This window comes from Haematobia irritans, chromosome 1 (genome assembly GCF_050003625.1).
Source record: "Haematobia irritans isolate KBUSLIRL chromosome 1, ASM5000362v1, whole genome shotgun sequence".
In the NCBI taxonomy this organism is placed as follows: domain Eukaryota; kingdom Metazoa; phylum Arthropoda; class Insecta; order Diptera; family Muscidae; genus Haematobia; species Haematobia irritans.
In genome coordinates, this window is record NC_134397.1 from 147,679,516 (window position 1) to 147,693,926 (window position 14,411).

At 35.5% G+C, this 14,411-nt stretch overlaps 1 protein-coding gene across 4 annotated transcripts in view; it reads left to right on the forward strand.

The window, feature by feature from the left end:
• Window positions 1–14,411, forward strand: part of Cow (Proteoglycan Cow) — a 503,428-nt gene that overhangs the window by 416,318 nt on the left and 72,699 nt on the right. For all 4 annotated transcript variants that reach the window (XM_075291879.1, XM_075291882.1, XM_075291881.1 and 1 more), the window contains one exon: window positions 4,855–5,003. In XM_075291879.1, the coding sequence (XP_075147994.1) occupies window positions 4,855–5,003 (149 nt within the window). The remainder of the gene's footprint in view (window positions 1–4,854; window positions 5,004–14,411) is intronic.

Below are 14,411 nucleotides of genomic sequence, written 5' to 3' on the forward strand. Positions count from 1 at the left end.
ACGCAACTAATATATAATTCTAAATGTAGAATTTTCATTATCAGAACCGATTTCCAACGAAATTGTTCTCTGTGTGCCAAATTGACAATTATTTATTTATATTTACGTGCCTATTGAGCCAAAAATGAGCTGTGTCGATGCACATAATTTTTCAATAAACAATTTTCCTCGTTGTCGAGTAACAGAGGCCCAATTGCTTCGAGTGGCGACGATGATTGATGGCCATAGTTAACACTAACCTATACCGCCTCGATATTTTCTTCAGTTCGCACTCTACGTAACATAAGCATGTTGATGGTTCAATGTCCAGAGCATGCATTTTGATAATTCAATATTCAATAATTTGCAAACGTCTTTCGTTTGCAAGACGATTCTTGGTTAAATTATAGACCTAACGAAACGTGCGTCAGCTATTTAAACCAGTCTTGTCAAAAAAATAATAGCTATAAAATCACCCTTTATAACATAAGTGCTTTGTTGAAACGAAAAAATTAACATACCATTAGCTCTTAAGGTAGTTAACTAATGCATCGAAAGAACACATAAATCTGAACAAATTCCACTTGGGAAACAAGCTGAGATTATTGCGTTTCTGTGAGAGATGGATGATTGTGGGTAATTCGTAATGCATGAATGAGTTTAAGCACAACACAGATTTAATTACACTAGAATCAATTACACCCAACCGAATGAACATCAGCCAACATAACTCAGCAAGCAATGCTCATAATGACTATCACAACGATTATGATGATAAAAAGTAATTCACATAAATTTCAAATGATTTTCAGATTTATAAGACCTTGGCCATAAACAATCAAAAACAGATAACACAGATTTTTTTACAGAACATTGAGCAAGCCTCAGAGCAAAAAAAAAAGCAAACACGCATACAATGTGAACATAAAAAATAAACAGACAAATAGAGAACAAATTCATTTTAAGGACGAATTTAATGGAACAAAATCAAAAGGGATAGATCTTAAAAATGGCATTATAAAATCATAAATAAATATTTATTGATATTGCTGAATATCTGGCTCGCCTTGTTGCACCAAAGGATGTATTATGATCATCCAGACTAATTTTGACCAAAATTCAATAAATCTGAAAATTTGTAATACAGTAAACCTCTATACCATGGGTATCCACTTATATCCATATATCCTTAATAATGCAATTAGATGCATATTGGGAGCATTCAGAACGACCCCAATTAAGAATATGCTGGCTGAATCCAAAATTTTGCCAATCGAAACCCACCTTAAAATTACGGCTGCCAAATTGGCAATAAGAATAACGAAAGATTTCGGCCATCCTCTGAACAAAGAAGTCGGGAGAATAAGAAAAAGGAAAAGACCACCTAGGACTAAATCTATCCTACATAAGATGCTGGACATAGTCGAAACTAAAAAGCTACCCTCCTTGGACATTTAAACAGGACTGCATCAATACTAGTCTCAATGTCGGTAACAAGTGCAATCTAAACCCCATTCTGTTCAGGGTGATGTTCAAGAATATCCAGGAGAAGTTTCAGCAACATACTTTCATTTACACCGACGGATCTTTGCTTTCACAAGATCTCGTAGGTTTCAGTGTAACTACTGAAGATAAAATTATGGTAAAGGCCTTAATCCAAGGATATTGTTCAATACTGTCAGCTGAGCTGATAGCTATATATGAGGCAATAAAATTTACAACTTCCAGGAGAAGACGATATGTTATATGTTCTGATTCTCTATCGGCAATCCACACTATACTGAATATAAACAACAACAATATTTATTCTAGAACTATCCGGAACTACTTAACACATTATTATCCTAGAATTTCGCTAATCTGGATACCTGGACATTGCGGTATTATCGGCAACGAGTTTGCAGATTATACCGCTAAAGACACTTTAAGATCACCTCTATTTTATAGATATAATCTCAATATTAAAGATACATCAAAAGGTATTACAGATATTTTTACTAAGAGAGACACCACATATTACCAAACTTCTCAATGGTACAAACGTATAAATGTTAATAGAAATTCTATACTTAACTTGTTTAAGGAACCATCACAGATAATAGCAAGAACAGATTGTATGAAATTGATCAGGATTAGACTAGGACACACCAGATTGACTCATGGCCACTTGATAAAGCTCGAAGAGATCCAGATATGCGAGTGTGATATACCGTATTCATTGCTATTGGAACATCTTTTATGTTATTGCCCTAAATTTGATACCATTAGAAACACAATTGTTCACAATTGCGATCCACTCGAATTAATTTCAATTCCTAAATTTAACAACATAACTAAAATCTTAAAATTTTTGAAAGACACATCATTGTATCATTATCTATAAAACAAAGAATTATCCATAATTACAAAGTATAAATGTAATAAATACACCTTGTGAGCTTAAGACCTTAGTTGTCATAGCCATTAAGCCATTTAAGTTATCAATTTCAATTGTAACTTAATAATGAATAAATAAATAAATAAAATAATATATCCATATCACCGAAATATTTCCCATTAAAAAGTTTATTGAAGCTGAAAACTTTTTTAATTTAAAAATTAATTGATACAATTAACTTGTTCATCAAACTAGAAACATTAAATCAATGTCAATCATCGAAAATTTTTAAATTAAAAAAATTGCATAGAAACTTCTATGAAAGACTGTCATCCACAAATTTCAACTCACATGGTTGTTAAGTATCATATACTACCACCACGTACCAAATTTCAACCAGATTGGATGAATTTTGCTTCTCCAAAAGGCACCGGAGGTCAAATCTGAGGATCGGTTTATATGGGAGTTATATATTATTATGGACTGATAGGAACCAATTCTTGCATGGTTGTTGGATACCCTATATTAAGATCACGTACCAAATTTCAACCGAATGGGAAGAATTTTGCTCTTCCAAGGTGCTCAGGAGGTCAAATCTGGGGATCGGTTTATATGGGGGCTATATATATTATGCACCGATTTCAACCAATTTTTGCATGGGTGTTTGAGGCCATATATTAACACCATGTACCAAATTTCAACTGAATCAGATGAATTTTGGTCTTCCAAGAGGCTCCGGAGGTCAAATCTGGTGATCGGTTTACATTGGGGCTATGTATAATTATGGACCGATGTGGACCAATTTTTGCATGGGTTAGAGACCATATACTTAAACCATGTACCACATGTCAACCGGATCGGATGAAATTTGCTTCTCTTAGCGGCTCCGTTTATATGGGGGCTAGATATAATTATGGACCGATGTGGACCAATTTTTGCATGGTTGTTAGAGACCATATACTAACACCTTGTAAGCAATTTCAGCAGGATCGGATGAAATTTGTCTCTCTTAGCGGCTCCGCAAACCAAATCGGGGGATCGGTTTATACGGGTGCTAGATATAATTATGGACCGATGTGGACCAATTTTTGCATGGTCATTAGAGACCATATACTTACATCATGTACCAAATTTCAGCCGGATCGGATGAAATTTGCTTCTCTTAGATGCTCCGCAAGCCAATTTGGGGTATCGGTTTATATGAGGGCTATATATGGTTAGAGAGTATATACTTACACCATGTACCAAATGCCAACCGGATCGGATGAAATTTGCTTCTCTTAGAGGCTCCGCAAGCCAAATGGGGGGATCGGTTTATATGGGGGCTATATGTAATCATGGACCCATGTGGACCAATTTTTGCATGGTTGTTAGAGACCATATACTAACACCATGTACCAAATTTCAGCAGGATCGGATGAAATTTGTCTCTCTTAGCGGCTCCGCAAACCAAATCGGGGGATCGGTTTATATGGGGGCTATATATAATTATGAACCGATGTGGACCAATTTTTTCATGGTCATTAGAGATCATATACTAACATCATGTACCAAAATTCAGCCGGATCGGATGAATTATTATTCTAACTATACATGTCAAATTTAGTCAAAATCGGTTCAGATTATATATAGCTCCCATATATACGTACACCAGAGTTGGGGAAATATGGTAGACTGTTACACATTTTAGACCCATTTTCAATGGAAGTTTCCTAGAATTAACTGGATGGCGTTAGCCGATTTAAATTTTGATTCTAGAGATTTTGTATAAGTAAAAAATTGCCTCCTCTATATAGCTTCCAGCAAATGTGAAGTAGTTGAGATGGTAACACAAATTTTGGCCTACATAGGGGTGAAGGGTATAATAAAGTCGGCCCCGCCCGACTTTAGACTTTACTTACTTGTTTCAATTGATTCGATTAAAAAATTAATTGAAATGTTGAAATCAATTCAATTAATTTTTTAATCTAATATTTTTTATGTCCAATTAAAATTGTGATTGATACTATCATTTTCGCGATTGAAGACATTTCAATTAAAACACAATTAATTGGATCAATTAATTTCGTGATTAAATCAGATTTTTTTTTGTGTCATATTAAGTAAATAAGCAATTATGTCGTCTCTCTTTGAATTAGCATTTCTGTAACTCTAAGGGAATTTCACAAATACAAAACAGAATTGCTTACACCTAATACGATGGTGATGACAGCAAACACCATCTTTCGAAAAAATTGCATTACAATTGAAAAAATTTACATAGAAAACTAATTAAATTTACCATCTTTTTTTTGTTCTCTTCCATGTTCTTTTCCACGTATCCCGCTCTCCACAAAACCAACAACAACAATAACACAATTTAAAATAAAATTCTTATGGTATATGCAACAACTTTGTGTGCATTGTGTAACAATATTCCTCACTCACTGGACTCATCTCCTTCCCATACAACAATATAATCTTTCACGCTCCACCATACATGGATGTCGGCTCTATAGCAACTGCAAGCCATGTCCCGTTGTAAAACCCACATTCCTTTGTGGCAATGACAATAGAACGTACTCATCGTTATGCAGATTGGATTATCACAATTGCATACATGCAACATCCATAAGGGTCGCATGTAAAGGATTCTGTCCCTGCAAGGGTAAGTACCTAGCAAGTAATGGCCATGTTTGTCACAACCAAGCTCCTTGTGGCAAGAAGCAATTCGAAAAGTGACGAAGAACTACAAGTAGATGAGAAGCAACAATCGGCTTACGTCTATCGAGATAGACTCTTAACAAATCTCCTTCACCCAGTAACCAGTGAGACAACAAAGTGAAGTGGAATCGAGTGTAATGAATTGGGAAATTATTGTCAGATAAGGGGGGCAAATCATGGCTCAAGGCACATTGAAGGTTATATGTAAATGTACGGATATCTCTAGAAAAAGAGAATAAATGAAGTGAAGAATAGGTGATATGGGCTTAAGAATTTAAATCTATGCAATGGTAAGTTCGAAAAAAGGAAAAATAGGAATTTCTTTTTGATATGACTGATACTAGAAACTGTTTGAATTGGACACATTGAACATCAGAGTTCTTACTGCTACCTCTAAGTTAGTCATTGAACACTGGCAGATTTGTTCCTCGAATTATTGACTAATCTGCTTTATGACAACTGAAATCGATTAATGTACTTTCTACACGGTACTCTAAGGCGGCAGCTCAGTGGTTTGGTGAAAGTACTCAACTTGAGTACTCACCATTGGCTTGGCGGCGGGTAATTCAAAGTTGTACGTAAAGTTTTTCAACCGACAGGGGTAGACATAAGTCGTATTTTTGGCATTGACCTCCGTTGCAGTTACCATATACCAAGTTACAGATTCTATTCACATCCATGACATTGCTCCAATTTTGTATAAGAATTTGAATTTATCGAAGGCATTGGATACGGTCAGCCACACCAGACTCTTCGAGAACATCAAAAATACGTCCCTACCGGCAGGAACCAAGCATTATTTTCTAACTTATCTGCGCGGGCGCCAGTCGAATGTGGAATTTAGAGCTAAAAAGTCAAGGCCCCGTAGGCTGAAACAGGGATTCCCCAAGGTGACTCATATTTTCGACACTGTTCCTTCTCTACCTACCCCTATTCCACCCACTCATGACGGCGTCGAGATTATATCATATGCGAGCCATTGTACAATCATAGCATCCGGACCCATTGTTGATGACAATAGCGATCGATTAAACGTCGACCTTGCTGAGTTATTTCACAGTTATTTCACTGCTAGATATTTAAGGACATCTGCCACCAAATCTTCAGCCACACTATTTACCACATGGAGGGCAGAAGTACGCGGGTAGTTCTATATCAGATTCGATGGCGATACAATTCTGACTATAAATTTGGTGTCACATTCGACGGCCTTTTCCAGTAATCTGTCCATGACACTGCAATTTGTAATAAGCTCCGCGGTAGAACCAAGGTCCACAAATCGCCTTCTGGCAACACTTGGTGTGCGGTCAAAGAATCCTGGTTGACTACATATAAGGCATTTGGGCGGTCCATGGTAAACAATACAGCGCTAGTGTGGACACCTCAAAAAATGTGGAATTACATACAGACGACATGTCTGCCCGCTGCCGTAGATCTGCGACAGGATGTCTCCGCTGTCTCCATGGATCACCTTTATGTGGAGACAGAGTTCATCCCTGTACGTAGACACAATTATATGTTGTCAAAGCAGAATTTCCTGGGTTGCTATCCTGGTAGCCAAATCACCATCTTGTGAATAGGCAACCCCCGCCCAATGAATGAAAGAATTGATCTTAACCTTCTATAGCGCGAGATGCAGAGTTAGATCAGGCAGCATACCAGACAGATCTGAATAGGATTCATGAGGATGCTGTAGGTGAAGTGGTGTGAAGCCATAAGGTTAATCCTGTTCTCGGAGCTCGACCATCGTCCATAGCACGGGAGGAAAAAGACCCCCAGCGGCAAACCAGGGAAGTTTTCGCCCCAGATCAGGCATGTGCAAGATTGAAAGGGTTGATCTTCATCTTCTGGAGCACGAGATCCAGCGTTACAAAAAAGTGCTTCTAAATAAGACAGCATACCAAACAGGAGTGAACAGGCCTCATAAGTGTAGTGAAGCGATGAGAAGCTACAAAGTTAATTCTGTTCTTGGAGCTCGACCACCGCCCATATCACGGGAGAAAAAAGACCTCCCTGCGGCATATCGGGAAAGTGTAGCCGCTTCAATTCCTACCTATCAAGGATTGACAGCAGTCTAGCTGTCATGTGTTCTATCTGTAAACCAAGGACCACATGACACTCGTCACCTTTTCGCTTGCCCAGCTAAACATAACATCCCATCTTTGTCGCAGAGTTCCTTGATCTGGATACAAGTTGATGTACCAAAGCGTAAAACAAAAATGAATGAAATCACATAACAAACCGTTACAACAACAACATTTCTCAATTTGTTTCTGAACTCATTCATATTTTTGCTGTCTGAAAAATAGTTCGAGTGATTTAAGATGCCAGTTTTTGCGTAGTGAAATCCATTACTTCGCTTTGACACTTCCTACATCAAATTTAATACTATGTGATTGAAGGTGGAAATATCCCCAGAAAAATCCTCAACTCACGAAGTTATCCCCAGCCAAATCCCCAGATCCTCAAAGAGAAAAAATATCCCCAACTACGAGAAAAAATCTCCTGTTTGGGGGAAAATCCCCCAATCTGACAACATCTGATATCCAACGCGAACAAATGTTTTGACAGTCACATATTCATGCAATATTGAATGTATGCCCACTAAAGCCTAAGTTGTCTCAATCTCACAATTTCAATTGACGCATCCATCAATGGTTCCCGAACAACAACTGATTTTGGACGACCTTCGCAAAATTTGTCACTGGTCCTTGACGGAGCTTCATCGCCAAAAAAAATTGAATTAAATTCATCGATGCACTGTTGTTGAGTTAATCGAAATCAGTTTGGATTTGTTCCATTTGGCTACCGTTGGGACGAATTATAGCTTTCAAACAGCCGACAAACAGGTCGAAAGTAAGTCTGTAGAGCGAAAATAACTTCCCGACGAAACGCCATGATATGATGGGCATCTTTGCTCCAATAGATTTAGATTCGGAGATTTTGCTGGCCATTACGCGGTAGATATGAAGCGAAGAACCTTCTTTTAAAGTCATTCTTAGTTGATTCATGCTGTGGTCGACTCGATAATATTCTACATTTAGTTTGACTCCACGGTCGATGAATATGAGCGAAGAGAGTCGGCCGTTACGGCGGCGCTTCAATTCTGGTCGCCAATTGAACGTGTAAATTTGCAACTGACTTTTTTGGCAAGTAAAACCAATCATTGTGTTTCTGCTCAATTTGGAATGTCTTCTGCTTGGCTCTATCCATTCTTGACTCTTTTATGTGCATCGGTGAGCTCTTGCAGTTTTTAAGACTTCAATGGCTTTAGCCCAATCTTATTTTCCGTTCTCACGGTTCGAGCAAGTTTTCTACCACTGCTGAGTGGATTTCCATCAATTCTGGCTTTCACATTTCACAGCATTTTGCCAGTATCACGTTAACGAGCTGCTCTAACGACAGCCAAATTTGGATTTCCAGCCAAATATAAAGCAATCACACTATATCGCTTGAATTGGTTGGTTTCAACTTTAAAAAAAAAATATTCATATAATCTCATGTGTAGAAAATTTGATTTATGCATAGGTATATATACAATATTTTTATAATATTAAATTGAGCCGACGGGCTTTTAGGGCAGCAAATAAATCAATGACTTCTTCAGTCGGCACATTTATTCGGCGATGAACCGACATTAATGCCAATCCTTTGAGTCTGCTCTCGCTAGTCGAATTTCTAAGATACGTCTTTAATCTCTTCTTTGTTGAAAATTAACGTTCGGATGAGCACGTAGTAAATGCAGGGATGGAAAATGCAGTACTATAGTACTTTTTTCAAACCTTTTTCACCCCGGTCAGTACCGTAGTACCCCCGCGAATGATTTAGTACCTTTTGTGTAGACATTTTTGAGTCGATATCAGATTTATGGTACAATAGCTTTGACAAAATATTTTAATATTTTGAGAAAGTCTTTATCAACCTTATTTGCTAATAGTCTTTTACAACTATGGCAAAACAGACATGTTCATGTGGGAAGAAAATCTCGATTTTGTAAAAGACATAGTCAAAAACAGGATTTTATTGAACTTCAAGAAAGTTTTAGTCGAAACAAGTATATACGGCCGTAAGTTCGGCCAGGCCGAAGCTTATGTACCCTCCACCATGGATTGCGTAGAAACTTTTACTGAAGACTGTCATCCACAATCGAATTTCTTGGGTTGCGGTAACACTTGCCGATGGCAAAGTATCTTAAAACTTCCTAACACCGTCTTCAAAATTCCAAGGTAGTCCATACGTAGTATATATTAATAAAATAATGAAATAAAATTAATGAAATAAAATTTTGACAAAATAAAATTTTGACATTTTCTATAGAAGTAAAATTGGGAAAAAATTTCGATAGAAATAAAATTTGGAAAACATTTTCTATAGAAATAAAATTTTGACAAAATTTTCTATAAAAAAAATTTTTACAAAATTTTCTACAAAAATAAAATTTTGACAAAATTTTCTATAGAAATAAAATTTTGACAAAATTTTCTATAGAAATAAAATTTTTACAAAATTTTCTATAGAAATAACATTTTGACAATGTTTTCCATAAAAATAAAATTTTGGTAGATTATTTTTGTATCGAGTGGCAAACCATAAATATGAACCGATATGGGCCAATTTTTGTGTGATTGGGGATCGGCTATATATAACTATAGACCGATATGGACCAATTTTGGCATGGATATTAGCGGCCTTATACTAACACCACGTTTATGGACCGATATGGACCAATTCTTGCGTGTTTGTTAGAGACGACATTCTAACACCATGTTCCAAATTTCAACCGGATCGGATGAATTTTTCTCCTCCAAGAGGCTCCGTAGGACAAATCTGGGAATCGATTTATATGAGGCTATATATAATTATGGACCGATATGGACCAATTTTTGCATGGTCATAAGAGAACATATACCAACACCATGTACCAAATTTCAGCCGGATCGGATGAAAGTTTCGTTTCTTAGAGGCTCCGCAAGCCAAATCGGGGGATCGGTTTATATGGGGGCTATATATAATTAAGGACCGATGTGGACCAATTTTTGCATGGTCATTAGAGAACATATACCAATACCATGTACCAAATTTCAGCCGGATCAGCTTCTTTTAGAGCAATCGCAAGCCAAATTTGGGGGTCCGTTTATATGGGGGCTATACGTAAAAGTGGACCGATATGGCCCATTTGCAATACCGTCCGACCTACATCAATAACAACTACTTGTGCCAAGTTTCAAGTCGATAGTTTGTTTCTGTCGGAAGTTAGCGTGATTTCAACAGACGGACGGACGGACATGCTCAGATCGACTCAGAATTTCACCACGACCCAGAATATATATACTTTACGGGGTCTTAGAGCAATATTTCGATGTGTTACAAACGGAATGACAAAGTTAATATACCCCCATCCTATGGTGGAGGGTATAAAAAGAATGCGATTCTATATTATCGATTTTTTATTTCGGTAGAAAATTTTATTTCTATATAGAATTTTTGCAAAATTTTATTTTTATAGAACATTTTGTCAAAATTTTATTTCAATTGAAAATTTTGTAAAAATTTTATTTCTATAGGATTTTTTGCAAAATTTTATTTCTGTAGAAAAAATTTTGCAAAATTTTTTTTCTATAGAATTTTTTTGCAAAATTTTATTTCTATAGACAATTTTTGCAAAATTTTATTTATATAGAAAATTTTGTCAAAATTATATTTTCTTTAAAATTCAGTCTCTTGACAATCTATATAGAATTTTTGCAAAATTTTATTTTTATAGAAAATTTTGTCAAAATTTTATTTCAATTGAAAATTTTGTAAAAATTTTATTTCTATAGGAAATTTTTGCAAAATTTTATTTCTATAGAAAAAATTTTGCAACATTTTTTTTTCTATAGAATTTTTTTGCAAAATTTTATTTCTATAGAAAATTTTTGCAAAATTTTATTTATATAGAAAATTTTGTCAAAATTATATTTTCTTTAAAATTCAGTCTCTTGACAATCTATATAGAATTTTTGCAAAATTTTATTTTTATAGAAAATTTTGTCAAAATTTTATTGCTATTGAAAATTTTGTAAAAATTTTATTTTTATAGGAAATTTTTGCAAAATTTTATTTCTATAGAAACAATTTTGCAAATTTTTTTTCTATAGAATTTTTTTGCAAAATTTTATTTCTATAGAAAATTTTTGCAAAATTTTATTTATATAGAAAATTTTGTCAAAATTTTATTTTCTTTAAAATTCAGTCTCTTGACAATAATCTTCCAGTGAAATTTTTGTTGAAATTTAGTAAAAAGTACCTTTCCGCTCAAAAAATACCTTTTTTGTACTTTCTTAAAAATTGTATTTTCCATCCCTGAGTAACTGGCAAAGTGACTAAAATTTTTAAAAGAATATGCCCGTTTGGAAATATCTCTTTATTGCTTCCATCGCTGAAATATGCAGGTTCTTTTCGCAGGTTTTGCGCAAACACACATAAAAAGCAGAAATGCATTTTCCAAAAATGAAATTTGTGGTGCGAGAACAAAAACAATTTGTTTTTTTCGACCGTCGTTTGACGGGCTTTTCAACTAGTATTCTATGATTTGTGCTATTTTTATAGGTAAGCGTTTTTCAAAATAAAACCTCAGCTTTTCTTGAATATCTTCGATAAGATTTTTCTATGCAGCTAAAAATATATATTTATTTATATAAAAATATTCATTCATTTCGGGGGGGGGGGGGGTTTGATTCTCCTCACCCCCCCCCCCTGAATTCGGCCTTGTTCTTAGGTAGCATTGAAACTCCCTTTGGAGTCTGTAGCCTTGTACTCGTGCCAAAAGGCACATGAAACAAAATAATTCTTTCCTCCCAAACGAAATTTTAGACAATGTTCGTTACACATTTGCTTTTTGTATTAAGGAAGTTTATATATACTTTTCGGGATAAACGTTTACTCTTTTCTAGGATGTAAAAAAATCGTAAAGATTAACAATCTTTCTGGCTAATTGCATTTTCCCTCGCATCTTTCTCACTTCCACCAGGTTTTTTGTCATTCCGTTTGTAACACATCGAAATATCGATTTCCGACTATATAAAGTGTATATATTCTTTATCAGGGAGAAATTCTAAGACGATATAACGTTGTCCGTCTGTCTGTCTGTCTTTCTGTTGTAATCACGCTACAGTCTTCAATAATGAAGCAATTGTGCTGAAATTTTGCACAAACTCGTCTTTTGTCTGCAGGCAGGTCAAGTTCGAAGATGGGCTATATCGGTCCAGGTTTTTATATAGTCCCCATATAAACCGACCTCCTGATTTGGGGTCTTGGGCTTATAGAAATCGTAGTTTTTATCCAATTTGCTTGAAATTTGAAATCTAGAGGTATTTTATGACCATAAAGAGGTGTGCCAAAAATGGTGAGTATCGGTCCATGTTTTGGTATAGTCCCCATATAGACCTATCTCCCGGTTTTACTTCTTTGGCTTATAGAACCGCAGTTGTTATTCAATTTACCTGAAATTGGAAATCTAGAGGTATTGTAGGACCACAAATACGTGTGCCAAAAATTGTGAGTATCGGTCCATGTTTTGGTATAGCCCCCATATAAAACGACCTCCCGATTTTGGGTCTTGGGCTTACAGAAACCGTAGTTTCTATCCAATTTGTCTGAAATTGGATATCTAGAGGTATTTTAGGACCATAAGAGGTGTGCCGAAAATGGTGAGTATCGGTCCATATTTTGGTATACCCCCCATATAGACCGATTTCCCGATTTTACTTCTTGGGCTTCTAGAATCCGAAGTTTTTATCCTATTTGCCTGAAATTGGAAATCTAGAGGTATTTCCGGGTCATAAAGAGGTGTGCCGAAAACGGTGAGTATCGGTCCATATTTTAGTATAGCCCCCATAAGAACGATCTCCCGATTTAACTCATTGGGTTTCTAGAAACCGTAGTTTTTATCTGATTTGCCTGAATTTGTAAATATTCTGATATTTTAGGCTCACAAAAACGTGTATCGGATTAAGTTTTTATCGGTCCATTTGATAATGCCTCCATATAGACCGACTTCACTTCTTGACGGTGTAGAAGGCGCACTGATCATAAAAATTGCTTGAAACTCAATGTAAAATTTCCAGATTTTACTTCTTCAGATTTAAGATTTCAAATCAAGACGTTACTTTATAATTTTCTTGCACACTTACAAGAGATGTTAATGATTCCTCTAAAACTCAAACAAAAATGGTTCTTATAAATCCAGAATCTGATATAGTCCTCATAGGTGAAATCTTTAAATTTATCTTCGGGAAGTGTCCTCAAGTCCTCAAGCCCTCCTGAAATTTCAAAGGAAACCCTAATATTTGGTTCATGGTGGTGGGTATTTAAGATTCGGCCCGGCCGAACTTAGCGCTGTATATACTTGTTTTTTTTTTTTTCATTTCGGCTTCGATTAGGAGCCCAAATTTAAAGAGATTTCTAAGAGTTTGTCCGAGACTGGTTCCTGAGGACCTGTTTATGGGTTGCTCCTGCTAAATTGTCCCAGGACGTGTCCTTTATGATGAGTCCAAGACGCGTCCTAAAATGTAAGTTTACTCCGTCAATGACAAACCCATGTTAAAGTGGACGGTCCCTTCCATACGTTTTGACCAGAACTCGGACTGGTCCATACACACCAGGGACTAGTCCTGTACCAGTTCTGTGGTTGATCCATTTCCCGTAGGGTAGTTCCACAATTTTCCCAGCAAAAAATTGGGAGTTGTTCTAAAGGCACAACTAAAAGCACTCCCAAAAATGTCCTCACAAAGAAGTTAACTATTTTAACTACATAGGAAGTTTTTTTACTTCATTTTTTTATATTTTAATGCGTAATTTTTTGTTTTCTTTTTTTCAAATAGTTTAAAAAAAGAGTAAGAATAAATAAAATGGTACAAATTATTCAAATTTTGCTACAAAAATGCTAAATCCATTATAGAAAAATCGATAATATTTGAAAATATTAGAGGAAAAACGTTTCAAACAAGCGTTAGAATGCATTAAAAATCATAAAAAGTATACAAATTATTTATTTGGGAAAATATCACAAAATTTTTAATTCACATTCAAAACACTGAATTCGGATCACACCTTAAGAAGTGATGCAAATTCATTGCAACGGCTATTGAAACGGTGTACATTCGTTCTATGACTAGTTCATATTACATTCATCGCTTCTCAGCCAATTTTGTACCACTTTCAGACCCAAAAAGAACATTTTCACTTCTTTTTTGGCGACGCTTTTTTGCATTATTAAGATATTAGCATTATTAAGATATTAATTTATGAAAGAATAGTTTTAATATCAATTACATTTTTTATTCAACTGAATCATAAGTTCAACCAGAGC